Consider the following 27,825-nt stretch of genomic DNA (forward strand, 5'->3'; position numbering starts at 1 on the left):
CGGATAGTAGTTCATTCCAAAAAACAAAGTAGGCTGCGTAATGACAGCAGTAAGCAATGGCTAAGTTGAAATCTGAGCACTAACTCCCACCCTCTTGATCGCAGCTTTCCATTGAGGGGTCAAACCAAAGGCAAAATGAATCCAGGGGTGTTCTTTGGTGCTACTTGCTTGCAACTTTCCTCAATGCGGACAATAAGTTCCTGGCCCTGCGGTGTACCTCAAGGTTCCAGCACTCACTTGTGCTCTGTAAAATGTGATGTAAATTAAAGTCTTACTTTGCACATTAGGTAATAATTTGATGACTTGGGGTTGCTGCCGGGTTTCAAAGACAATCTGATTTACAAAAGTAGATAACTGGATGCGCCACAATTGCATATATAGAATTTTTTTAAGTTACCCAGTAAGCCTTATAATTGACCACAATCAATAACAACATGCGTGGGGTTCTCATTTCAGTTGTGATTTTGAGGACACCGCCCAGTACCACGCTTCTGCTTTGAACGTCAAAGGCGAGCTGTCGGCCTACGCGTCCCTTGTGGTAAAGAGTAGGTTTGCACAACTTATTTTCTTTCTGGGGTGCCTTATGCGTGGTTGATGTGACATTCAAGTGCACATTGAGGTGCACAGACTGTCTGCCACCTTAATTGATCTTTCCATTTCCTTTTCAGGGTACAAAGGAGACATTGTGGAGCCTAGCTTCCCCCGCTTCCCGCCCAGAAACGACGCAACGCCGTACACTAGTAAGTTGCACCCCTGTATGTCCAGCTGGCTGCTACGCATGTCACTAGCACCACAATACAACCGTCCCTAGAATAACCTCCCTCCATTGCAGTGGTGTAGCATGGGTTGTCAAAGCACGTGGCAAGGCAAGTATCCATCCACTTTTCTTTTAAAATTTTGCGCCCCTATTAAAATTCCGCATCCCTGGGGCCCTCCCACGCTGCGCCACTGCTTCATTGTGTTCCATGCACAGTAATGCAATGTCAGTGTAAAAGGTACCAATAGCTGTTATCAGTATGTTCTAAACAACATTTATCTGAGGGGTGGTGTGTGGGCGAGTAGGGGTCGAAAAAAGACAAAACATGAAAATGTGTTAAATACTGACTCGTCATGTTACACTTCATCAAAAGTGAAAAACCTGGAAAAGAAGCCGTTTACTGAACGGTGTACATCCCTCACTCCTGGTTAATGGTAAATACCTCACCCTTTCCGACCTACAAGTAATCCGGGTATAAATGCAGACAAGGCCTCATATAGTAATATGTACCTGACAACAGCTCGTATGCAGTAGTGTTGCAATAACCCACCACTTCAAATTTCCATTGATCATTGTCGAAAAACTCCTATTTACTTTTTTCATGTTAGTGACTAAAACTTCATATCAAACTTCATGCATATTGTAAAAAATGCGATCTAATTATATTTGTATTTTACTGTATCAAGTGCAAATAATTATTTGCTGTGTTTTGATTTCAATAAAGATGTTTGGAATATCAGTTGGAAATCAGTTTTGCTCAATTTCACCCAAAAGTGAGCAAAATGCGAATGGCTCATTCACTAGCAATTTATTCAGGCAGTATAATGACTCCGGAAATCATTTTCAAAAACGTATTTATTACTTGTTGAAATTCGGTTTGATGTTATCTGTTCTTTGCACGTAGAGATCTATCCATTTTAATATTTCTGGGAACTCAGACCTAGTTTACCTAAAGCCAACACGGTAAACATCATATCTAAACAAAGCAGTTAGAAACATGATTATATATATGTTCAGCCTGACGGGTAAATGTAACACACAACCTTCACATCTAGCCATCCTCGTCCATCTACCTATGTTGTAATATGACAAAGATGAGTACTCGCCCGAGAGACCGGTATTTACTAACCTTCCATTCTGCTTTTCACCTTTAAGTTAAGTTTTTCTTTATTTTCAAAGGTTTTCGCTATATTACAAGTACAAGCAATTCAGTTATTTCCTTTTTTAGATGATATTAAAATCTCTGCTTCATTTGCTTTGAACGTCCCGAAGATGCCGAAAAAGTGTGCCTCTGCCATTCTTTGTAGGAATTCATCTTTCTTCTGTACAGAGTAAAGGTGAATAAGAATACCTCTTAGGGCTGATTATTCATCAGCGTCAGGTTGACAGTGGACTAGAGCAGAGCTGTTCTCCATTTTGAACAAAGGTTTTCAAACTGTGACTGTTATCCTTATACCTTTCACCCCTAAACCCTATACCCTGAACCGGAGTCTCAGAAGAGTCCAGTGCCATTGATGCAGCACCTTAAAGTAACTAAACTTAAAGCGCTCGTCCCTGAGACGGCTATCATGGGTGGCCACTGTTCATCGGAACACGTGAGCTACAGTCAGACCGCCAGGCCTTCACAGACGGATTATTGGTAGTCCATCAGAATCTGAAAGAGGCCAGTGACCACCCCTTTATGTGCACCCTCCTTGCGCAAGGAGTCCATTATCTGGGAAGGCTGCAGGTGCACCAAGGTGGGGGCAGAGCCTTCCTCATGCAGTGCAGTAGGCATTGATAGTACCTAAGGGAATATGTGTGTAGGTCAAACTGAGCTTGGGCTTCTGCAAAGGATCTGTACTATTGGCCAGTGATCAGTTGTGATGCAGAGTGAATGCCTTTAGAGTCTAATGCCTCCGCGAGGGTTTTTGCTGGCAATTAATAATGAAGCATTGCGCCATGGGGGGCCCGGGTGTGCAGTGTTGGTTTCACCTTCAGTAGTGAGTCTCCCTTACGCCAGGAGTTGACTATGGAGTCCAGCATCGAATGTGACTTTATCAAATTGTCGAGGGCTAGCCCATTGTGAGCTGTTTTCATGTGCATCCACTTCGGAGTGTTTAAGGAGCTATGTAGGACATACCGGAGATGCATACGTTGTGACGGCAACCAGTAAGTGTGTACGTTTGGTAGTCTCATGCCACCCTTCTCAGTCACAGCATGAAGTTTTTTGAGCGTCAGCCGAGGTTTGTGCAAGCCCCTCCCCATACAACATTTTCAGAGACTTTTCTATGGCTGCCATCATGCGGTGGGGAATGTTCAGGGGAATCATGATGAACAGATGGTTAAGTCTGGGCATCACATTAATTTTGATTAGTTGGACCTTTCCCCAGAGACAGAGATTGAGGTGTGACCTACGGTGTAGGTCTGCTTTGATTTTCACATTCAAGGGCTCAGGGTTCTTTTGCACCATGTTTGTCAGTCCTGGGAAGGCTTCTATCCCATGATACTTCACGGGGTGGTTGACCATTTGAACGGCAGCCCATCAAGAGCAGTCGATGCTGTGTTGTCAGTTACTAGCAAGGCTTTGAACTTCTCCCAATTCAAATTGTAACCAGACAGGGAAGAGATGTGGGAAATCAGTGCTATGAGAGCTTTAAATGAGGAGGCCAGTTATGTGAGGGTAACTAAAAATGTAATTGCCATGGAGCAAAACCTTATGTACGCTTTCTGGTGCCGGTATGCCATGAATGTCAGGTGAGTCCTAAACGGGTATTTCCAGGGGGTCGAAAGTGAGCATGCATAGTAAGGGGGAAAGAGGGCATTTCTGCCTCGTGCCTCTGGGTAAGTCTAAAGGTGCAGAAGTATAGCTCTTGTAGTTGGATTTATTTAAGTTCTCTTAATCCAATTCATGAATACCTGTCCCAGTCCTATTTGTCTCAGGACCCGGAAGTCCTTTCCAGCGTCAAGGGAAACTGCAAGATTTTCATCCCTCTCATTGCGGACCCCCCAAAAGACATGGGTGAGGGTGTGGAGATGTAACACCTAGAAACAATGTGGGACAAAGCCTTCCAGGTCCTGGGATATAAGTGAGGGTGACCACGTTTAAGCCGGTTCGCTAGAATTATAGCCAAGATTTTATTTTCTTACCATTAACAGGGAGTTCAGCCCGGAATTGGCACAGCTCAGTGGGTCCTTGCAGACTTTGGGTTGAGCATGATTTTTGCGCTATTAGCCTAGGTCAATATGAGAGGCGCAGGCTGAGCTTCTATAAAGGCTTCTCAAAGCAAGGGAACTAATAGGTCTTTATGCATCTTATAATACTCAGCTAGATAGCTGTCCATGCCTGGGGATTTGATGTATGGGGGAGACTATTTATTACCTCTGTTTGACCTCCTCAGTAATGTTGCCTCGAGCAACTGTTACTGATCTGGAGTGTGTGGAGGGATCTTGTGTTGAGTCAGCAATGAGGCAGTTTCGGCTTGGGAGCCATTGGTCTCAGAGGAGTACAGACTTTCAGAGTAGATCCTGAAGGTCTGGAAAATGTCAAGTGGGTGAGTATGTGGTGTGCTGTCTGAGTGAAGAATGGCTGATGTGGTGTGAGAGGATTCCTTTTGTTGTATTTGCAGAATTAAGAGCCTCCGGCTTGCTCACTGTGTATGTAATGCCTTTTCTTGAGGTGGGAAAGGGCAGTTTTCGCTTTGGAGGTGCATATCACATTATGGTCATGTTTGGCATGTAGTAAAGCTCTTGTCTAGTGAGTGTGAGGTGGACTACCGAGGAGAGAGCGCTTGGAGCTCGAATTCTAATCTATTTTTTGTTAATGAAGTCTCTCTCATGATCTTCCCCATTACAGTTGGCTTACCTGCCACCCATAAAGTACCATGGAAGTCAATCGACCCTTCGTTATGCTCCAAGAATATCTACAGGTGGCAACAGAACTTTGTCTTGCCATCTGGAAGTTTGTTGTGAGACAGGTTCAATCTCCATTGACTTGCAGGTGGTCTCCACAACTCAGATCAAGACAGATCTCTATATTGTTGTGCTCAGAAACTTCTGTTGGTTGGATGGGAATGTCTTCTAAGTGAGCTAGGAGGGGTGGGCACCATTCAGCCTTAAATCCTTTTTCATTGCATGACTTACAGTGAAGTGAAAAACATTGAGATGATCTACAATTGGGGGGTGGGAGGAGGGGAGGCAAACTCCAAGCCAAGAGGGCCATGCAGTAGCAGAGCTCTGGTCCCTGTCTCCAATCTTTAGCAGGTACCAGCATGTGGAGCCATTGAACCTCACTGAGAGTGTGGGCCCTGGCACCGGGGAGCCGAGCGATGCTGGATAGACTTTGGATGGCACAGAGGAAGGAGTCCTTATCTGTCACAGCGGAGCACCCAGTGCGAGACGGCACTCTACAAAATGGCAGACGCTGCCTGTTGATGGCGACAACGGTGCCGACAGGGTTGACCCCGCGCTACTAGGTGGCACTGTGTGGTGGCGGTACAGCATTGGCTCAGCCCTTCCACTGACAAGCCTACCAGTGAGGAGTTCCTAACCCTGCCAGGTGCAGCGAATGCACCATGAGAAAAACACCAGGAGTGCTGACCAGAAGTGCTGCACAGCCACCCCAGCCTGACAAGCAGAGAGATATTCCAGGCGCATACATGCCTAGTGGACATGATGGCACTGATGACAGCCTGAGCAGCCTTGTGAGCTACTCTCCTGTGGGCCTGACGGACCCCTCAGGGAGGAGGATATATTTTGGAGAGTGGGGGGGCCTGGATGATGTGGTTGAGCGGGGGTCTTTGGAGATGAGTGTGCCCTCCCGCGCCTTGTTGGTGGCCTCCACAAGCAGAGGCACGGAGGAGACAAACTGAAGCCAAGAGTTGGGCCCCCACTTCTGGTGTTGGTGGATCGACAGCCCTGAAGCAATGTGGGGCACATGTAGGCAGTGAGAGAGACCCCTGGGGCTGAGAAAGACAACGCACATGGACCTTAGCATGTTGGCAGACAAGGTGAAGGGTGCTGAGGCAGTCATCAGGGAGATGCACCCCAGTGTGCAGGGATTGCTGGAAAGGGTGGCTGACCTGACCAGACCAGGAAAGTGGAGGGCCTGGACTAAGGGGCCTCTGGCCCAGTCGCCCCCTCTGCCTTCCCGCTGCATACCTGTTCCTGCTGCCCGCTGCTTACCTGTTCTCTGTGCCGCTGCCCCAGCCGCCACAGGGCCGCTGTCCCAGCCTCCGCATTCGGCTTTTCCCGCCGCTGCCCCAGCCGCCGCAGGGCCGCCCTCCTAGCCTCGGCCTTCTGTTTTGCCGCCGCTGCCCCAGCCGCCGCAGGGCCGCCCTCCTAGCCTCGGCCTTCTGTTTTGCCGCCGCTGCCCCAGCCGCCGCAGGGCCGCCCACCAAGCCCGACTTCTTTTTTCCCGCCGCTGCTAGCCCGCGGCCCAGCCCCCCGCCAGCCGATTGGTCGGCCCGCTCCCGCCTCCCCGCAGACCCTCCCTACCGGCTCCCTTCTTATGACGCCCCCGGAGCGACTGCGCGCAGCGGGCGCGCCGATTGTGCGCCGAGGGAGCGCCAAAGGTAAGCCCGTCTGCGCCCGTCCGCGCCTGGACCGCGCCCAGTGCCAGGACCCCTGGCCCCCGAGGACCCCAACCCACCCGCCGGACATACACCGCCGCCACCCTCAACGCGCTCAACACCGGCCGAATCCCGGGATACTACCGAGCCACCCCGAGACGCACCCACGGACCCTTCAGCTGCCACGCCTGCAAGTTCACCTGCATCCGGACCTGCCTCGCACCAGCACCCGCCAAGCCGAACACCAGCAGCAACCACCTCAAGTGCATCCTGCTCAACACCCACTCCATCCACAGACACGCCATCGAACTCTGGAACCTCCTCGACACCACAGCTCCTGACATTGCCTTCCTCACGGAAACCTGGATGAACGACTCCTCAGCTCCCGACATCGCCATCGCCATCCCAGAGGGCTACAAGATCACCCGGAGGGACCGCACCGCCAACCAGATGGGAGGAGGCATCGCCATCATCCACAGGGACACCATCCGCATCACGACCAACACCGTCGACACTCTGACCACCGCCGAAAACCTACACTTCCAGATCCACACCAACCCGAAGACCACCCTCAGAGGCACCCTGATCTACCGACCCCCGGGACCACGTACACAATTCAGCGAGGACATCGCCGACTTCGTCAGCCCGCATGCCCTCCCCTCCGCTGACTACATCCTCCTGGGAGAGCTCAACTTCCACCTGGAGAACAACAGCGACCGCAACACCATCACCCTGTTTGACAACCTCGACAACCTCGGACTCAAGCAGCTGGTGTCCACCCCCACCCACCTCGCCGGACACACACTCGACGCCGTCTTCTCATCCAGCAAAGACATCGCCTTCAGCCACGCTACAGGACTCCACTGGACGGACCACAGCTGCGTCCACTTCACCTTCAGAAGAACGACGATCCACCACCACCAGCAACAGGTTGCCCGAAGAAGCTGGAACAAGATCACAGCCGACCAGCTCGCCGCTTCCCTGAGCCAGCACCCTCCCGCCAGCTCAGCGAACCGCAGCCAGGCCGCCGACAACCTCACGAAGTGGATCAGCAACTGCGCGGACGAACTCGCCCCACTGAAGACCCCGCCCAGCAGACCCGGCAGCAAGAAAGCCCCATGGTTCACCGACGAACTCAAGAGCTCCAAGAAGAACTGCCGAGCCCTCGAGAAAGTCTGGAGAAGGGAACCAACACCGGACAACATGACCACCCTCAAGCTTGCCACCCGGAAGCACCACCAACTGATCCGCGCCACCAAGAAAACTGCATACAAGGACCGGCTGGACAACAACGCACACAACTGCAAGGAACTCTTCAACATCGTGAAGGAGCTCTCCAACCCCAACGCCGGAAACAACAACATCACCCCATCGCAAGACCTCTGCAACTCCCTCGCCTCCTACTTCCACAACAAGATCGCGGACATACACAACAGCTTCAGCATTCAACCGACGCACGCCACGACCGCAGCTACGCCCCACACCACCACCCTCCGCGCCTGGACTCCGATCAGCACCGAAGACAACGTCCGCATGATGAACTCCATCCACTCCGGATCTCCGACCGACCCCTGCCCTCACCACGTCTTCAACAAGGCCGCCGCTGTCATCGCACCCCACCTGCGGGACATCATCAACACCTCCTTCGACACCGCCACCTTCCCGGAGAGCTGGAAGCACGCCGAACTTAGCGCTCTACTAAAGAAACCAACAGCGGACCCCACCGAACTCAAGAATTACCGCCCCATCTCGCTCCTCCCGTTTCCAGCCAAAGTCATCGAGAAGACCGTCAACAAACAGCTGGCCGCCTTCCTCGAGACGAATGGATCCCTCGACCCCTCACAGTCTGGCTTCCGAGCCAACCACAGCACCGAGACCGCCCTCATAGCTGCCACCGATGACATCCGAGCCCTGATGGACAACGGAGAAACAGCGGCCCTCATCCTCCTAGACCTCTCCGCGGCATTCAACACTGTCTGCCACCGCACCCTAGTGCAGCGCCTCAGCAACGTCGGAATCCAGGAGAAGGCACTGGAATGGATCATCTCCTTCCTCGACGGAAGAACACAGAGAGTCCGTCTACCACCGTACAAGTCAGAGGCCACCGAAGTCATCTGCGGCGTCCCTCAAGGATCCTCGCTGAGCCCCACCCTCTTCAACGTCTACATGAGCCCCCTCGCGGCCATCGCACGCCAACACAACCTCAACATCATCTCCTACGCCGACGACACCCAGCTGATCCTCTCCCTGACCAACGACCCCGCCGCCGCCAGAGCCAACCTGCACGAAGGGATGAAAGATGTAGCCGAGTGGATGACGACCAGCCGCCTGAAACTGAACTCAGACAAGACGGAAGTCCTCATCCTGGGCTCCTCGCCCTCCGCCTGGGACGACTCCTGGTGGCCCCCCGCCCTGGGCACCGCACCCAAACCGACAGACCACGCACGCAACCTGGGCTTCATCCTGGACTCCTCCCTCTCCATGACCAGACAAATCAACGCCGTCTCCTCGTTGTGCTTCAACATCCTGCGCATGCTACGAAAGATCTTCCGGTGGATCCCAACCGAGACCAGGAAGACGGTCACCCAGGCCCTCGTCACCAGCCGACTGGACTACGGCAATGCCCTCTACGCCGGAACCACCGCCAAGCTCCAGAAGAGACTCCAGCGGATCCAGAACACCTCAGCCAGACTCATCCTCGACATCCCACGAAACAGCCACATCTCCGGACATCTGAGAGACCTGCATTGGCTCCTCGTCAACAAAAGAATCACCTTCCGTCTCCTCACCCACGCACACAAAGCCCTACACGATCAAGGCCCGAGCTACCTCAACAACCGCCTCAACTTCTACGCTCCCAAACGCCACCTCCGATCAGCCAGTCACGCCCTCGCCGCCGTCCCCCGCATCCGAAGAGCGACAACAGGAGGAAGGTCCTTCTCCTACCTGGCCGCCAAGACCTGGAACTCCCTCCCTCCCGACCTGCCCCTGACCCAAGACCACCTCTCCTTCAGGAAGAAGCACAAGACCTGGCTGTTCGAGCAGTAGCAGCACCCCCCCACCCCCCAAGCGCCTTGAGACCCTCCGGGTAAGTAGTGCGCTCGATAAATGTCTTTGATTGATTGATTGAGTTGTCCTATATAACATTATCATTGTAACAGTGCACCAGTAGGGAAAGTGTTGGATAGCGTAGGGGTAAAAATTACTATTCCCACTCCAGTGAGTGCAACAGTAGGGGAAGTAATGATTTAATATTTAAATAAATATAAGTTAATTATTAACACCAATAAAAAATTAATTAAAATGAATTACCAATTACAAAATATGTAATAATTAATTAATTATAAATATCAATAAATAGTATTTATTAAACATTAATTACCTATTAATAATTAATTGACAACCAATTAATTTTCAATACCAAAAATGAATAAGTAATAAAAATATACCAATGAATAATTAATTGACAGTAAATTAATTATCAATACACAAAAATTATTTCAGTAATTACTTATTTACAATTAAATTACTTCCCACCCTATTCCCCTATACACCCACAACCCGTTACAAATAATAAACTAATACAATTAATATAATTATCAATTAATTAATTATTAAAAAATAATTACCAATAAAAAATAATAACCAATTAATAAACAAAATTACCAATTAATAATTCAGTAACAATAAATGAATTATCAATACCAATAAATAAAAATAAATAATTACGTAATAACAATTAAATTACTTCCCACCCTATTCCCCTATAAACCCATCTCCCGCTACAGAACTAAAACGCAAAATTAAATTAAAAATAATTAATAATTCCTTAAAATAAATATTTAATTTACTATAATTAAATTACTTCCCACCCTATTCCCCTATAAACCCACAACCTGCTACGGAATTAAATTATGCAAAAATTAAATAACATAAAATTCATTACTTTAACCCCTTCTCTGCTGGCGACGGAACCACTCTGTCACCAGCCTCGGACGCGCTTTGCTGGTGACGGAGTGGTTCCGTCACAGCACGCCTGCGCGGCAGCAATTTCGCTCCTGCGCTGAACGTTCTATTGAGCTGGCGGGCCGTGAAGGAACCACTCTGTCACAAGCACAGCGCGCCCGAGGCTTGTGACGGAGCGGTTCTGTCACGAGCATGGGAGCGCCGCTCGGCCCCCCTCCCCCCTAGCGCTGCGGCGGAATTTCCGCCGCAGCCAAGGGGGTAAAAAAATTCCAACATACATTACAAAACAAATACATACTTTTGACACATATACTAACACTTAAAACACTATAAAAAAATTGTTATTTTAACAACTATATTATGACTGTCGATATTACTAACTTCGATATTATAGAAATCGAGATTTCTTGCCTGAATTTCGATATTCTGCACCACTATATTTTGGAAATTCGATATACTGTCCGGTCTATATGAAAAACTCGATTTCTGGCAATTCAATATTTTTTTCCTCAATATTGTGACTGCTCACTGCAACATGCATGGATTTTAATACAGTCCCAAATTTCAAAGAAGAGGTACCTGGGAATGTGCCTAAAACCTACACCTCCCCAGGTGAGGCGTGATGAGGAGAAATATCTTTATTTCTCCTTGTTTTCTCCTCTTTCTATATGTGTTGCATTCTGCATCACTCATAGAAAGAGGAAAAAGCCTCATCGGATTGTTTTTGTGCAGGAAGGTGCCCCGTTCCGCCCAAGAACAATCCTCTTTACAATGCAGGCACCCTTGCACCATGGTACAAGGGTGCCTGCTCTTGCTCTACGCTGTCAAAAGGGCGCCAGCGCAGGGGAAAAGGCAGGAATGGGCTGTATGGCCTTAAATAAGGCATTTCCTGCCCTTTCCCTGTCACGCAGTGCAGTGCAGCAAGGTGACTTGCTGCACTGCACTGCATGACTTGTCCATAAATATGGCCCTGAATCCTTACAAAATGTGTTACTCCAACAAGCCCAGCAATGCGACCAACATACCAGCAAGTCCTCTTTCCATGGTGATTGCAGTCCTAGCCACAGGAGAGAGGGATTCTGCGCTAATGTTTTAATAGTAGTGGCTCTAGAAGTGCTCAGCTGTACTGTGGGTGTATTCCACCAATGCATTCAGCCTCTTCCAACCCAAGGCTTTTTAAAAACCTGCTCATTTTATTGTTATGTTATGTTATAAATTGTTTATATAGCGCCTATCACCGCCGGTCTCTAAGCGCTTAACAGAAGAACATAACACACTGATACCCCACACCCTCTGCTGTCTCGCCAATTAAGCTAGAGTCATTGCCTTTCTGAATGCCTTGCTGTTTCCAGATGATATTTGTGCATCAGCTCCAACATGAATGTCATTTGGGGTTTGGCAGAGGTCGCATTTGCGACCCCTGTCTTGCCCCTTGTGACCCCTGGCACTACCTTTGTGACCCCTGACATCAAAGGTGGTAAAATCAGTGCCATGAACACAGGCACAGCTCCTACCTATGGACGTTGGATGGGGCTCAACTCTCCTTGTTTTCTGTCAACTTTTTATATTACACTAATTGTGAATAATATTATAGTATTCACTATTAGTGTTTTGAAAAATGGAGTATAATTAGCAGGTATGTGCTGTTCTCTTGGAGCTGACGTAAATAAATAAATGATTTAAATGTATGTTGTGTGCGTGCTTGCAGTTGAAAATGTGTTTATGGGAGCGTGAAGGTTAAAGGACATATGATGCCACTTCTGGTATACTGGTGAATTAACGTCCATGGACTCCCACAGCTTGAGAGCCCTGAAAGAGTGCACTTAAGTCTTCCCTGCATGACCACCAGACGTTTGTCCACTATATTATCTTACAGGATTGACCTCTTGTCTAGGAGAGTGCATCACCAACTGCCACACACCCATGTCTTGCTCAGGAATAGGTGAAGTAACTCGGGCTGAAGCACTGGGCTCCTCCTCTGCACGATTAATCTCTAAGGAGCAGATTTACAAGCCCCTTGCATCACTTTTGCACCGTTGTTGCGTCACTTTTGTAATGCAGCGGCGGCGTAAAAGTTGTGACCTAGTTACAACGTGACGCATCTAGGGAGATGCGTCACGTTGTAAAGCTCTGCGTGACATTATACCTGCGTCAGGTATAATGTATGCAGGGTAGGCGTTCCCACGCAGGAACGCCTCGTAAAAGTGACACGGTGAAACCTACAAAAATTCCCTGCATGACTCTTAGGACGCCACTGCGTCAAAACCTTACGCCTGCTCGAAGCAGGTGTAAGGAGTGACGCAGTGTATTGGGAATAGGCCGCAACTCGCATTGCTGGAGTTGCGTCGTGCTTGCGACACAACTCCAGCAATGCTTGGCTTTACTATCAACAAATGCGTCAGAATTTCTGACACATCTGTTAGTCCTTGCACCATGGTGCGCCGTATTGTAAATACAGCGCATCCATGGTGACGCAAGGGTTTTGCATGGTGGCGCAGGGAAAGTGACGCATCTCTACAGATGCGTCACTTTCTTGTAAATCTGCCCCGTAGTTCTCACTGAAGACCAGAAGCAGGGGCAAGAAGCCAGAGTGGAAAGGAATATTTGAGCAACGTGGTGGATTTTTGGGCTTTCCTCCTCCGACCAATTCCATCTTAACATAAAGCGTATATTTGTAGAGCACATGCTCAATGGCCTTGACAGATGTTTGTTGTTACCCAATGCAAAAGTATTCATTGAATCAGGGATCTTCTGGAATTCAGCCCAGTGACCCCCAAACTTACCTGATGTGTGGAGATGATGTGACGTGGACTGTGACTGGACCCAATGAAACAAAAGTGTCAGATCGCCAAAGGCAGTCTTGCCAACGCATGAGTTCTATTGAACATTCAAGCAAAAACTGACAGTCTGTCTTTAGTCTTTCATCTGTTTCCATTTCACACTGTTCCCTGAAAGGCCAACAGAAAGGCTGGCACAGAGGTTATGACGCCCATTTTAGGAGTAATCCACATGATAACAGTATGCGAATGGCAGAAGCACGATTTGGAGCATGAACCTTATCAGCTAGTTTAGTCACTCAGATGTTTTACTGCACTATGTACAGGATTCAGTTAATCTGAGTGACACCGTTGTTATCCCTACCACTGAACTTCATTTGAATTTCTGCTTTCAGTATGGATGTTTCCTCCTGATACCGAATGTCATTTTTTATCATTTTAATCACTGTGAAAACATGTATTCAGAGACCACCTGCCTAAACCTCATTTATCATTATTGGAAAATGTTTTAATAACACAGACAAATATACATTGAAACAATAAACAATCAATTTCTTGAGAAAATGCTGATGGACGCTACTGATTGCCTACAAAACTCAAAAGCCACTAAATTAACTGTACAAATAATCCAAAACTAGGGTGGGAATGTACATGCCGACAGTCAAATGCAGGAAAGCTAAACGCAACCCAGCTTGGGACCGTAGTACATACATTCTGCACAGAGGACTTTGCCATTGTGACCCTTACTTGGCGCTACAGGAGTAGCCCTTCAGCGCTTTTGCCTATCCAGTTTGCAGCGTGAGGAGGAGACCACCAGGCGAGGCCGCAGAGGAGGTGAGAGGCGCGGCCCCGGGACTGCGAGGACCAGCATTCAACATCAACAGCTGTGTCCTCTTCCCGAGTGATCCGCGCCTTTTCCCAGTGCCCGCCCCCACCAACGCGCTCTTCACCTCTCGCGGCCCCCGCTTTGCGGGAGCCGCTCGCACAGAGGACTTTGCCATTGTGACCCTTACTTGTCGCTACAGGAGTAGCCCTTCAGCGCTTTTGCCTATCCAGTTTGCAGCGTGAGGAGGAGACCACCAGGCGAGGCCGCAGAGGAGGTGAGAGGCGCGGCCCCGGGACTGCAAGGACCAGCATTCAACATCAACAGCTGTGTCCTCTTCCCGGGTGAGCCGCGCCCCCTCCCAGGGCCCGCCCCCTCTCACCTAATAGGAACTTAAGCACATCCACTAACGCGCATCGCGGGACGCGCGCGGGTCAAAGCCCGGGGCTAAGCCCGGGCCAAGGGCGGGCCTGTTGTTGCCCGTTAGTGCCCGGTAGAGACTGGACCGGGCCACCTCCCTTGGTTCTTTTGTCTGTCTATAAAGTCACATTATAAGACTCCATATATGTCTGTCATGCCTGGAAGAACCAGAAGTAAAACTAAATCAGCGATGGCCGTAGCCCAAATCACTGGGCCTATAGATCAATTTATTTCCCGGGTTAACGAGACAATTGATCATAGTATTTCTTTACTGGAACGAAGAGTATCTTTGGACCTTATGAACGCTAAACGCTCGTCCTTGGGCCCTTTAACAACTGCAAGTTCACCTGCCCAGCAAACTTTAACCAATCGTTCCCTTCCTTTATCTCAGTCTGCTGCTGGTACACTCACAGTACCAAACTCAGTAGACTTATCAGTGTCTCAATTAGAGTCTGATTCATCATTTGTTGACCTAGAGGCCACTCCAGACCTTGAAGCTTGCCAAACACTTGAAAGGCCAGAGTCTACCATAGACAAACGTGCTCGAGGATCAGGGGAAGGAGGCATTCCTGTATTGCCAGAACCAAGGAATATACCTAAGACCAAGAAAAAACCTAAAACTAACACCAGGAATCATAATCTTGTGTCACCAGCCGCAAACTTAGCATCAGGCATACCTTGTTGGGTTGAAAATATGGTAGCAGATCTAAAATCAGATCTTGAAGCTACAATAACGGCTCAAATCAAGCCCTTAATGTCCAAAATTGATAGACTAACATCTTTAATCAACACTAAATGGACTAATAAGGCAAGTGGAAATGTGTCCACACAGATACAAGGGAAAATAAAAGAAGCGCCTCTGGTGAATAACATCAATAGCAACCTACCAAAAGATCCCACCGCAAAGGCTAAAACTTTACCCGACAAACCAGGAGCAGCAACGCAACATTTGTCTCAAAGGGGGGAAAAAGCTGCTGCGCCCTTACCAACTCCTAGCGGTGTAGACCCTATTACAAAGCCCCAAACACCTTCCGGTTCAAAAAAAGTGCCTAATCAATCTGCTATGGGTTCTAAAAGTTCGGCCACCAATTTGACAGCAACTACTTCCCCAAACAAGACTTATGATCCAAAAACAAGGCCGGCTCGTTTTAAGTCAATTAACTTACCACCGGAAGTCTCACCCTTTGTGGTTGTACTGACGGGTGTGCCACCACTGAAGGAGGGTAGAAGAGAAACCCTTGTTGAATTAAAAAATAAATGTACCCAGTGGCTCCACCTGCACAAACCACTACCCATTAACATGTGTGGCGAAATACACGCAGTTAGGAGAGGAGATTGGGTGGGTAGAAATACTAAGACCATAGCAGGAGATGTTATAACTATCAACTTTAGGGATACAGGGGTAGTGAATTATATATGCAATACACCTAGTAGCGGGCCGGCTACTCAAATTCACCCACTTCCCTTGTCCTACTTTCTACCCATGCCCCCAAGACAATATCCCCCTAGATTCAGCTTCCCAATAAATAGAGGGGTATACACATGCTCCACAACATACTACCCATCAGTGGCAGCAACCATGGCAAGGTCCACCTCCTCCTTTTGACCCCTTTGTATCTCAGTTTGCCCACTGGAATAGATTCAGTGCGTTGGAAGAGGTAGACTGACTTAATTCTGATGAAGCTTCCCCATGCATTTTGCCATCAATAGGGGCGAGGAGGAGGGGTCTCCAGCCAAGTCTTACCCGTTATGCCCTAATTTTCCAACTGCGGCAGCCACTAGCCTGATTAAGTCACCATCTTCTGCTTTAGAGAGGGAATGTATAGAACCCCTTAGCCTTAGAGACACCGATGGTATTAGAGAAGAAACCACCAAGGATATAATAAAAATCCTTAGTTGGAACCTTGCGTGCATTCATAGGAAATTGGGTCTGCCTGAGTGGAGTGATCTGGTTGAAGCACATAAGATCTGTATGTTTCAAGAGACCTGGAGTACAGAACCACTCCACCGGGTTGGGTTTGTTACCTTTTTTGTCCCAGCAGAGAAACCCATGCATGGGAAGGGGCGTCCCTCGGGGGGCCTTATTACTTGGCTAAGCATCTCCCTAAACTGCCGAATAACATCTAAGCAGATAAATAATCCAGACATCCTAGGCATTTTACTATGCAATCCCTGTAGAGGTTCGACTCTAGCTCTTTACAATGTTTATGCTAGAGGCACAAAAAATGGCTGCACCTCACCTGTAATATTCGATCTTGAGGTGCAACTTAGGGATTGTAAAGAAGCTGATTATACCCTAGTAGCAGGTGATTTTAATTGCACCTATGAGCCACTTCCCCTAGATGGCATCCCTGACCTGGGTGAAGAAGACAGTAGATGGGGCATCCCTTCACTTTCCATCCCTCCGATTAAGCGCTGGACCCGCAGTGCAGTGCAGTTAAATGCACTGACTCTAGAGTTTGGGCTAAGAGCCACCAATGGCCGTACACCTTCTGACCGGATGGGCGCCCCGACGTTCAACAGGGTTGGTCACACTTCGAGGATCGACTATATCCTGTTGGACCTGGGGCTTTGGAGCAGGGTCGAAGATATGACAGTCATACCGACTGTTGAGAGCGACCATAATTCGCTTTCCTTAACTATCACGAATCCCTGGTCTAATGAAGCATTGTCAGCACCTTCCAAATGCTTGCACAAGGTCACTGTCTCCTCCTGTGGAAGGCGCCTAAAGTGGAACAAAGTTGCCAGTAACCCTGACAAACTTGCTAGTATAGAGGTGGTACTTGTGGCCTCACAAACAGAATTTGATACCATTGATCTAGCCCCGGCAGTTGACAGGGCAACACCCATTTTTGAAGCTGCTGTTAAGACTATAGGGGAAGTTTTTTGGGTAAAGGGTAATGCAGGGAAGATTATGTCCCAGAATAAAACCAAGGGAATGCATGACTGGTATACAGCAGCTTGTAGGAAAGCTAAGTCTCGGCTAATTGAGGCCGTTAAGGGTAAATCTCAACCCCAAATACAGTTAGCCAGGAAAGAACATAAGAGAATACTGGGGCTAGCAAAAAAGGAGTGGGAAGAGGCCTATTGGTCTATCCTTAAAGAAGCTAGCTCTAAGAAAGATTCAAAATATTTTTGGGACACCATTAGAGCTCGTAATAGGCCTGATAGTGAGTTAATAACTTGTAATATCCCAAGCCAGGCGTGGGTTAAACATTTCTCAAAGCTCTACACCCGCCAAGCTGACCAACCACTGACGAGCGACCCTCAAGGGGGGGGGGGGTTGTGGCCCCATCATTGCTCCCTCCAATCTGGAACATCCAGCCTAGCGACTTCGACTTTACCATTAAGGAGGTCGAATATGCAATAGGCACTATTATTCCCCAAAAAGCGGCTGGCCCGGATGGTATCCCTGGTGACCTCTTAAGATCAGACACTTTAAAGTGGGGGAAACTGATCCATTCCCTACTCGTCGCTATCTGTAGGGGCGCCCCTGTCCCCTCCTCATGGAAAGGGGCGGAGGTGGTCCCTATTTATAAAAAAGGCCCCAGAGAAGACCCGTCAAATTATAGGCCCATTAGCCTGTTAGACATCAGCCAAAAAGTAGTCGGCAAGGTTCTACTGGTAAGAATTCTAAATTGGGTAGAAGAAAACAAAATCCTTACTGACTACCAGGCGGGCTTTAGAGTGGGAACTGGGACAATCGAGCAAGCTTTTAGGCTTATGATGCTCTATTGGAAAGTTGTGGTCATAGGCAAGGGCAGTCTTTATCTCGCGTTCATCGATTTAAAGACTGCCTTTGACCTTGTACCTAGGGAGACCTTGTGGAGCGTATTGGCCGATATGGGGTTGCCGCACTACTTGCTTGTATTACTTGTTAGGTTGCACGAAAATAGTTTTGCCCAGATTAGGTGGGGCCCAGGGGGGGAAAAAACGAACAGTATCCCGGTTGAGAGAGGTGTCCGCCAGGGATGTGTGTTAGCTCCCACCCTTTTCTCCCTTTACATCAATGGGGTGGTTGAGCATCTTCGGAAACATCCCTCAGATGAACCATCCCTGGCTGGCGAACGTATACCAACCCTCCTCTTCGCGGATGATACTCTTTTAATATCTAAAACCCCAATAGGCCTCCAAAGGCTCCTAAATAACTTTCAATCTTTCTGTGCTAACCGAGGCCTGGTAATCAACACAAGTAAAACAAAATACCTTGTACTGAATCCTCCCAAAAAACCAGTCCACTCTCCTATCCTGAATGCTGAAACCCTGGAGAGGGTAGAAGTTTTTGACTATCTTGGGATACGCCTTTCACATAAAATGGAATGGACACCACACTTGGACAAAATGCTCCTAACCCATAAGAGAATAACAGGCGCTCTTTTGAAAGAACAACGCTCCTGTACAATAAGACCTATAGCTACAGTCCTAGAGATCTATTCGGCTAAGGGTGTCAGCTCTGCTCTCTATGAGGCCGAACTCTGGGGGTCATCCATTTCCGATGCTCTATCAAGATCCGAGATGAAATTTTGTAGAGCGATTATGTCTCTACCGCAGGGAACTCCCACGGTCCCGCTAATGTTGGACTTAGGCTGTCGCCCAATTGATGACCTCGCAAAATTTCGTCCACTTTTGCTATGGGCGCGTCTGTGGCGTGTGGAGGAACTCAGCAAATATGCCCAAGGCCTTGCAGAAATCATGTCACTACCAGGGTGGCACAAAATTAAATGGTTGAGAGACATGAAGTCGCTGCTAGTTAACCTGGGCCTTAATGAAGCGTGGATAAATAGAACTTCACCCCCGAAGTTAACCCTCAAGAAACTTTATTGGGACTGGATCTCCACACAAAGAAACACTAGTACCACTATGGGCAGACTCACGGAGGATTTTCTGAAGTTTAAAGATCAACCTAAACGGGAAGTGTATCTTGACACTATTGAAAAACCCTTTGATAGGGCTTTACACTTTAAATTTAGAGCAGGAACCCTTCCCCTTTATTCCTTTACTTCGAGTTGGAAATCCTGTGTGCAAACCACAGAGCTTTGCCCAGCGTGTTTAGTTAAACCAGAGTCATTGTCACATTTTATGTTTGAGTGCAGCCCCTATGCTCCCAGCCACGATCTCCAGGCTGATTGCTGCACTCCTCCTGCTCCGCTTGCTGCCTCTGACGACTGCCTGCCCCAGCTGCTGCTCCTAACACCCTCTGCCTACCTGGGTGATCGCGCTCCGACGCAGCCTGCACTCCCTGAGCGCCTCGAGGAGAACATAGCGCCTGGTATCGTTTTTACAATCGTTTTTATAACGCAAGGCATCTCCTTGCATATCGCGCTGCTTTAAAAGTGTTTTTGTTTACTTTAGACGCTCTGATTGCAATCAATCCCTGTTTGGTTTCCGCCCGTCCATTTTGGGTTTGGTCACTCGTGTCTCCTCCCCGCTCCCCGCCTCCCAGCAGCCCCTCCCACCCACAAGCAAAGCAGCCCGACCCTGCCCACACCCCTCTGTGACCACCTGGACCTGCTCCATTGTGGTCGCTCCCCTATGCTCCCAGCCACGATCTCCAGGCTGATTGCTGCACTCCTCCTGCTCCGCTTGCTGCCTCTGACGACTGCCTGCCCCAGCTGCTGCTCCTAACACCCTCTGCCTACCTGGGTGATCGCGCTCCGACGCAGCCTGCACTCCCCGAGCGCCTCGAGGGGAACATAGCGCCTGGTATTGTTTTTACAATCGTTTTTATAACGCAAGGCATCTCCTTGCATATTGCGCTGCTTTAAAAGTGTTTTTGTTTACTTTAGACGCTCTGATTGCAATCAATCCCTGTTTGGTTTCCGCCCGTCCATTTTGGGTTTGGTCACTCGTGTCTCCTCCCCGCTCCCCGCCTCCCAGCAGCCCCTCCCACGCTCCGCCCCCTCCACTATCCTTCAAATGCCAGATGTCCCAACGCGCAGCGTCCACGCGCTACGGCCACGCCGAAGGTGCGCCAAAGGTAAGCCCGTCTACGCCCGTCCGCTCCAGGACCGCGCCCAGCGCCAGACCCCCTGCCCCTCGCGCCGCCCAACCCTCCCGCATGACCTACGATGCCGCCACCCTCCTAGCCCTTAACCCCGGTCGCGTCCCCAACTGCGTCCAAGCCGCTCCTGGACACACCCATGGACCTTTCTCCTGCTACTCCTGCAAATTCATCGGCACCGACAACATCTCCGCTACGACCACACCACAGATTCCCGACCCCAACCACCTACAATGCATCCTTCTCAACACCCGCTCGGTCCACAGACACGCCATTGACCTATGGAATCTACTTGACACCATCTCTCCAGACGTCGCCTTCCTAACAGAAACATGGATGAACGCTTCCTCCGCCCCAGACATCACCATTGCCATCCCTGAAGATTATAAGATCACACGCAAGGACCGTACCGGCCACACAGGAGGAGGAATCGCTATCGTCCATAAGAAATCCATCCACATCTCAACCAGCTCTGACGTCAACCTCGCCAACTCTGAACACCTCCACTTCCAGATCCTCATCGACCCCAAGACCACACTCAGAGGCACCCTCCTCTACAGACCACCAGGACCCCGAGCAAAATTCAGTGAAGACATCACGGACTTCATCACTCCACACGCGCTCCCCTCCAAAGATTACATCCTTCTTGGAGACCTCAACTTTCACCTTGAAAAGAACAACGACCGCAACACCACCACCCTCTTGGACAACCTCGCCAACCTCGGACTTAAACAACTGGTCACTTCCCCCACCCACATCGCAGGTCACACACTCGACCCCATCTTCACCTCCAGCAATCATGTCTCCTTCAGCCACACTACGGATCTCCTCTGGACTGACCACAGCTGCGTTCACTTCACCTACAACAAGCCGAAACCCACCAACCACCTCCAACCAACTCTGCAAAGAAACTGGAACAAAATCACCAGCGACCAGATCTCCTCATCGCTCCTTCTAAACACCCCAGCCCACTCTTCTAACCCAGACCAAGCCGCCGCCAACTTCACCCTATGGTTATCCAACACCGCCGACATCCTAGCACCACTGAAAAAACGACAAAGCAAACCTGGCAACAAGAAGGCCTCATGGTTCAACGATGATCTTAAGAAGTCCAAGAAACTCTGCCGCTCCCTTGAAAAGACCTGGAAAAAAGACCCAACCATTAGCACCAAGGACGCCTTCAAAAACGCCACCCGCACACACCACCAACTAATCCGAAAGGCCAAAAAAACAGCATTCAAGGATCGACTAGACAACAACGCCCACAACAGCAAGGAACTTTTCAACATCGTCAAGGAATTTACCAACCCCTCGGCCAACTCCAACGACATCACCCCCTCTCAAGCCCTCTGCGACTCCCTGGCTTTATTCTTCCACAACAAAATTGCAGACATCCACAACAGCTTCGACAACCAACCCGGAGACCAACCCACCCAACCATACGCTGAACATCCTCCCCCCTTGAACACCCTTAACGACTGGAACCCAATCTCCACTGAGGACACCATCCGCCTGATGAACTCCATCCACTCAGGATCCCCCACAGACCCATGTCCTCACCACATCTTCAACAAAGCAGATTCCGTCATAGTACCGCACCTCCGAGACGTCATCAACTGCTCCTTCAACTCCGCCACCTTCCCGGAAAGCTGGAAACACGCTGAACTCACCGCCCTTCTGAAAAAACCCACAGCAGACCCCACCGAACTCAAAAATTACCGCCCCATATCGCTCCTTCCTTTTCCGGCCAAAGTCATCGAGAAAGCTGTCAACAACCAGCTCGCCGCTTTCCTCGAAGCCAACAAATCCCTCGACTCCTCACAATCTGGCTTCCGAGCAAAACACAGCACTGAGACCGCCCTCATCGCAGCAACAGACGACATTCGAACTCTACTGGACAATGGAGAGCCCTTGGAAAAGCACCCATCCCGACAGACCATGCACGGAATCTAGGCGTTATCCTGGATTCTTCACTTTCAATGAACAGACAAGTCAACGCCGTATCCTCATCCTGCTTCAACGTTCTTCGCATGCTCAAAAAAACATTTCGCTGGATCCCCACCGAAACCAGAAAAACAGTCACCCATGCTCTGGTCACGAGCCGACTGGATTACGGAAACACCCTCTACGCAGGTACTACCGCTAAACTCCAGAAGAAACTCCAACGAATCCAAAACGCCTCAGCCAGGATCATATTAGACATCCCGCGTAACGAACACATCTCTGGTCACCTGAAAGACCTCCACTGGCTACCCGTCAATAAGAGGATCACTTTCCGACTGCTTACCCACGCACACAAATCACTCTACGACATCGGACCAGAATGCCTCAACTCACGACTTTCCTTCTACATCCCCTCCCGCCAACTACGTTCTTCCAGCCAAGCCCTCGCCACTGTACCTCGCATCAACAAGACCTCCATGGGAGGCAGATCCTTCTCATACCTGGCGGCTAAAACATGGAACTCACTCCCCACTTACCTTCGCCTTACCCAGAACCACCTTGCGTTCAGAAAGCAACTTAAAACGTGGATATTTGACAAGTAATCCTCCTCCCCTCCCCAGGCGCCTTGAGACCCTCTGGGTATGTAGTGCGCTATATAAATTCTTTGACTTGACTTGACTTGACTAGAGTATGCAATATCAAGGAGGGTTTGGCTCAAACATTTATGCCGGCAGTTGGGTACCAAGAGTCATGTGATTGCAATCAGGATATTAATGTCTGATAGCCGTGCCACTTTTGCTTGTGTCTTAGCCAAATTTTTATCATGGGCTTGGTCCATCCGAATCAAAAGGCTAAAATTGACTGTTTAATTCTTCTTTTTTTTTTAAACTGATTGCTTAATGAACTGCTTTGTAAATTTGTAAAAATGTTTTAAATATGCTTTTCTGATTTTATAAAGTGTTGTATTGTGATTTATGTGTTGCTTTTATGATAATTTTTTTATCGAAATAAAGCCTTTTTGACTGACTGACTGTACATGCTTCTTTAAGAGGGCCTTAATAATTGTTATACACACACTTTTAGAGTAGAAACATTGACAAGGGACCATTTTTTAAGAGGTTCGTAAAAGTGAAAGTATATTATATGTATGGCCATTTATCCACCAATCATCCTAAAATCCATTCATCCAACCATTCACTCATATATAAATGAGCCCATCCATCCAGTCAGTCATCCATGTATTCACCCACATATCTATATTAGTAGAAATTACCCGAGATCTCGAAGTAGGAACGAGATTGCAAATTCAGGAGTTCTTGCATGCATACCCTAATACTGCATATAGTAGCGATTGATTGTTATAAAGTCTACACACCCCAGTGAAGTTGGAAACAATATCAGTTTCAACCAGGTTATAAAGTGTCCCACCACTTGACCTCTCATTATCTCCTGCATCGTGGACATTAAATATTTTTGATTAATTCACATTATTGCATTTCTTAATCTTTTTCTCATAGTTGGCGTCAGCCCATATGGATACAGCCCCAGGTTTGATATTCACTTTTTGAACACGTTTGAAGTAGTCTTTGGTCGAGAAGGAGAAACAAAGAGCCTGGGCGTCACTGTCATCATCTGTCCTACCATCAAGCGCTTCCAGCCTGAGATCCAGTGGTACAGAAATGGTGAGCTCCAGAAGGGAATGGGATTTTGTTGTGGTGTAAGCCACTCCGCTACCTTGCTGTGGTGGCTGTACTGCCTAGTCTAGAAGTGTCTGTTTTCATGGCTGTCCCTATCCTCCCCTCACCCTACCGACTACTACTGACTGAATACCTGATTGGAGCTACATCTGGAATAAAAAAAACGTCACTACAGGTCAGCCATTGCCACTTATGTGATTCCTGAAAATAGATCTCTCAAAATGGGAGCCCATCTTCATGAATCACAGAACTAATTCCTCCCCCCTCCCCCCCATGCATAGGTAGGTGTTTTCCTGTGCTGCAAGGAAATGTCAATGATTTTTCTATCGTAGGCCGCCATCGTTTACATGGAACCATCAGATAGAAATAAAGTTGGAAGACATAGCATAGGAGGAGCCACTTCTAATTTGGTTCTCTTTGCCATTTCAAGAGCCATCAGGTCCATTAGAGGTCTTCAAACTTTTTGATGCCGGGAACCCCTTGTCAAAAATGTTTAAGCGTAAGGACCCACATCTGACAAAGATTTCTAGAATCTGGTACTCCTCATCATCGACAACTATAAACACCCTCAATTCCCACAACAAATAACTTTTAGGGTTTGGAAAAAATATATTAAACAGTGTGTGGCAAACCGAAGGTCAGTGTGCAGGGGGGTGTAGTCAAAGGTGTAGCTAAAAACAAAGGGCCTCATTTATGAGGAATTGGCGTAGGGCAGACCTGCACGCCCTCTTGCTGCGCTGCCTTACGCCACTGTGAAAGGGCAGGAATATAAAATATGATGCATTCCTGTCCGTTTCCCATGTGTTGGCGCACAACTTGCTGCCTAGCACCAACATAGGCAGAATTTTTTTGTACTGGAAGGGGCACCTTTCTTCACAAAAACAATCCTGAGAGCTGCATAATGTAGCACACATGGAAAGAGGAAAAAACGAGGAGAAATGAAAACATTTCTCCTCGTTACGCCTCCGCCGGGGAGGCATCTGTTTTTGGAGCAGCCCCAGGTTTACTCGATTTTCTAAATATGGGCCAGCATCAAAATCCATGGGTGTTGTGTGGGAACCCCACGCAAAGCCCATGGAACCCCTCCTTGACGCAGAGTAAGGCAGCGCAGTGACTTGCGCTGCTATGTCTTATATCTATGAGGCCATGCAAAGCCATGTAGGTGGCTTTGCACCGCCTCACAGGTATGGTTGAGATGCTTGCGCCACCGGAGCGTAAAAAAAGTGATGCTCTGGTGATGCAACCCTCTCATAAATAAGCCCCAAAATATTCTGCACATTTTTTTAGATCTTTCACCATCAGATATTTACATATAAAATAATGGGCAGGGTAAATGAAAAATACATTTTTAAAAGTTGTTACTCAGTGGGAAAGGCACTGTAGTACATTATGAAACCTCTATTAGTTAATGCACTGCAGAGGTCTGAGTGTAACCAGGGAGCCACAGAATTAAATCTTGATTTGTGCAGCGGAGAATAGTGATGTGTATTTTTAGTGCTACAAGGTCACAGCATGTGACAGAAAGAACTGTGAATATGTAAGTCATTATTTTGTACTTGCATTACTCACAGTGTAAGATAGACTGCTACAAAATGTGCAAAATGTTTTATGACAAAATGATGCTTCGAAAATTTAGATTTTAGTATTACCAGTGCGCATGTAATGCAATTTCCTTTTTACATAACTGTCCCTTCAACACCTCCTTAGGGGTATTAAGGGCTGTGTAAACGCAGTTACAATTAAATGCACGCACATCACAGCCCCGTTGTTAATTCTTTGCACCACCACTCAAAAAACTCAAATCTTTGTCATCCCAAAACTTGGAGTGATTGCATCAACTAAAGTCAGAACAAGGACCCTTTACACTTGCAGATTAACTAGTAGCACACATTTGCATTTCATTGAGGCAAGCAGGCATGCTGGCACGAAGGCTTTTCACACACAAGAGACTCAATTGATGTAACTTCAGCTGATAACGATCTAAATTAGTTGTCCCAGAACGGCTGTCTTTTTCCAAAAGAAAGCAAATATTTTGAATTGCAGGCACAAGTGAAGTTGGGAAATGCAGGACCCCCTTCCCAGGACTCCACCGCCCCCCTGGGGGTCTCGCCCTACAGATAGAAGACCTCTGCCTTACATGGTGTTTTTGATGTTGGAACTGGCGGTGACTCCACTATTGAGAACACTCCCCTTCCAATCTAAATGAGGTGGGGTAGGCCTGTGTGGGCAGTCGGGACATCCACATTTATTGGTCAATGTCTCTTAACTTCCCAGTCTTAAATGAGGCCCTATGTCTGTCTCAATTTTTAAATGTATACAGTAAACTTTGAACTCTTGTATAAGGTTAGAAGATAATTACAAAATGGCTTCTGAAAGTCCCTGAGATTCAGAAGAATGCCGTGAATTGGGCAGAAGGGTGTAGACAGCAAGGCCGGTGTACCAGGTTTGGGTATCTATGACACACCAGCATATAGGAAGTGGGAACACTGTCAGGGAGAGGGTGGGTAGGAAGAAGTCAGCTTAGACCGTTCGACAAGAGTCAGGAAAGAGGAGGACTACAACGTGAATAGGTATAACTTAAAACAACCCTTGAGATCTATTAGCATTCTTTATTTTGGTGGCGGCAAAATGTCACTGTGAACCAATCGGGTAAGAATAAAAACTTGAACCTGCATAGTATCTAGTCTAATATATCTCTGAATTTGTAGAATCTCAGAAATACAAACAAATCGTTGATTTTCATCTTTCATCAAAACATGATAATTGTAGTGGAACATGATGTCCCAGCTCGGGACGGCACAGAGTTGTTTCTGGCAATGAGAAGAGTTGACTCCTCGGGGCATGGCTCTGACCAAAGTCTTGCACTGCACAGAAAGCAGTAACACCCAACCACTGTTTAGGTGTTCCTGTATGACTATGTAGTTCCCCTCAGTGGATCTGACTTCTCCAGCCCAGTGGAGGTGATATGTGTGGTTTCCTTGACCACAGCGGAACACGCATCTCTGTCAGACAGTGAGCAAAACCCAAATAATACCCAACACTGAACCTTCACCAGGCTATTGTAATTCCTGGTTAAAAATTCAGGGGCCTGTACCTTTTTTACCTGTGTCTCTGTAACAGGGTGAATGATCCTCTGAAGGAAAATCTATTCAGTCCGCCACACTACTTCCACCCTGAAAGTTGCAGCTAAGATGAAGGAACCCAACCAGGTTACTTTGTTCTTGTGGACATTCTATCTCACATGTAGCTAACACTGATACCATGTAGTCCACCTGGAACTGGTCTTGCTGCCTTTGCTTCCCTGTCCCCACATCAGCCCAGGACCAGCTGAATTCTAATTGGGATGCCTGCACTTATTAGTCAGAAAACGAATTCTGATGGTTGCACTCCTTTTGGTTGTGTGTTTGTATCCCACCAAATACCAGTTTGCTTTGGGCACTGGTACTGCAGAGCCAATACTTTGAGAGTCGCACCACTGCTTAAAGAAAGAAAATGAAAAATAAAATGATAATAAAACGCTTTTATTTTATTTTTCATTGACTGCTGAGCTGAGTTTGCTGAGCCTGCCAAGTCTGGGGCTGGGCGGGGCCAGGTCGCAGCATCATCAGCAAGGGGGGGGGGAGGAGTAGAGGACACTGACAGTGCGCGTGTCAGTTTGGCCGGCCATCCACGGGCAGCCAAACCACTATGCGCACTTGGATATCGCCAGGATATTCCTTGGAGATATCTGCAGGTCTTAGGCGCACAAGCTCCCAGTCCTTCCTGAAGCATGACACCGGCCTGCATCGCTCAATCCCATTGCTTCTCTCATGTTGGGAGTAATAGCATGAGAGAATCGCTAGGAGTGTGTGGTGAGCTGGAAGCCTTTGCTCATGGGAACTGCAGTGCCAG

The 27,825-nt window shown here is 48.2% G+C and overlaps 1 protein-coding gene across 5 annotated transcripts in view; it reads left to right on the top strand.

Moving 5' to 3' along the window:
- MYOM1 (myomesin 1) overlaps window positions 1-27,825 on the top strand; it is a 736,755-nt gene that overhangs the window by 285,683 nt on the left and 423,247 nt on the right. For all 5 annotated transcript variants that reach the window (XM_086965593.1, XM_086965594.1, XM_086965595.1 and 2 more), the window contains 3 exons: window positions 457-545; window positions 669-740; window positions 23,755-23,919. In XM_086965593.1, the coding sequence (XP_086821719.1) occupies window positions 457-545; window positions 669-740; window positions 23,755-23,919 (326 nt within the window). The remainder of the gene's footprint in view (window positions 1-456; window positions 546-668; window positions 741-23,754; window positions 23,920-27,825) is intronic.

Source organism: Lissotriton vulgaris, chromosome 4_1 (genome assembly GCF_964263255.1).
Source record: "Lissotriton vulgaris chromosome 4_1, aLisVul1.2, whole genome shotgun sequence".
Taxonomy (NCBI): Eukaryota; Metazoa; Chordata; class Amphibia; order Caudata; family Salamandridae; genus Lissotriton; species Lissotriton vulgaris.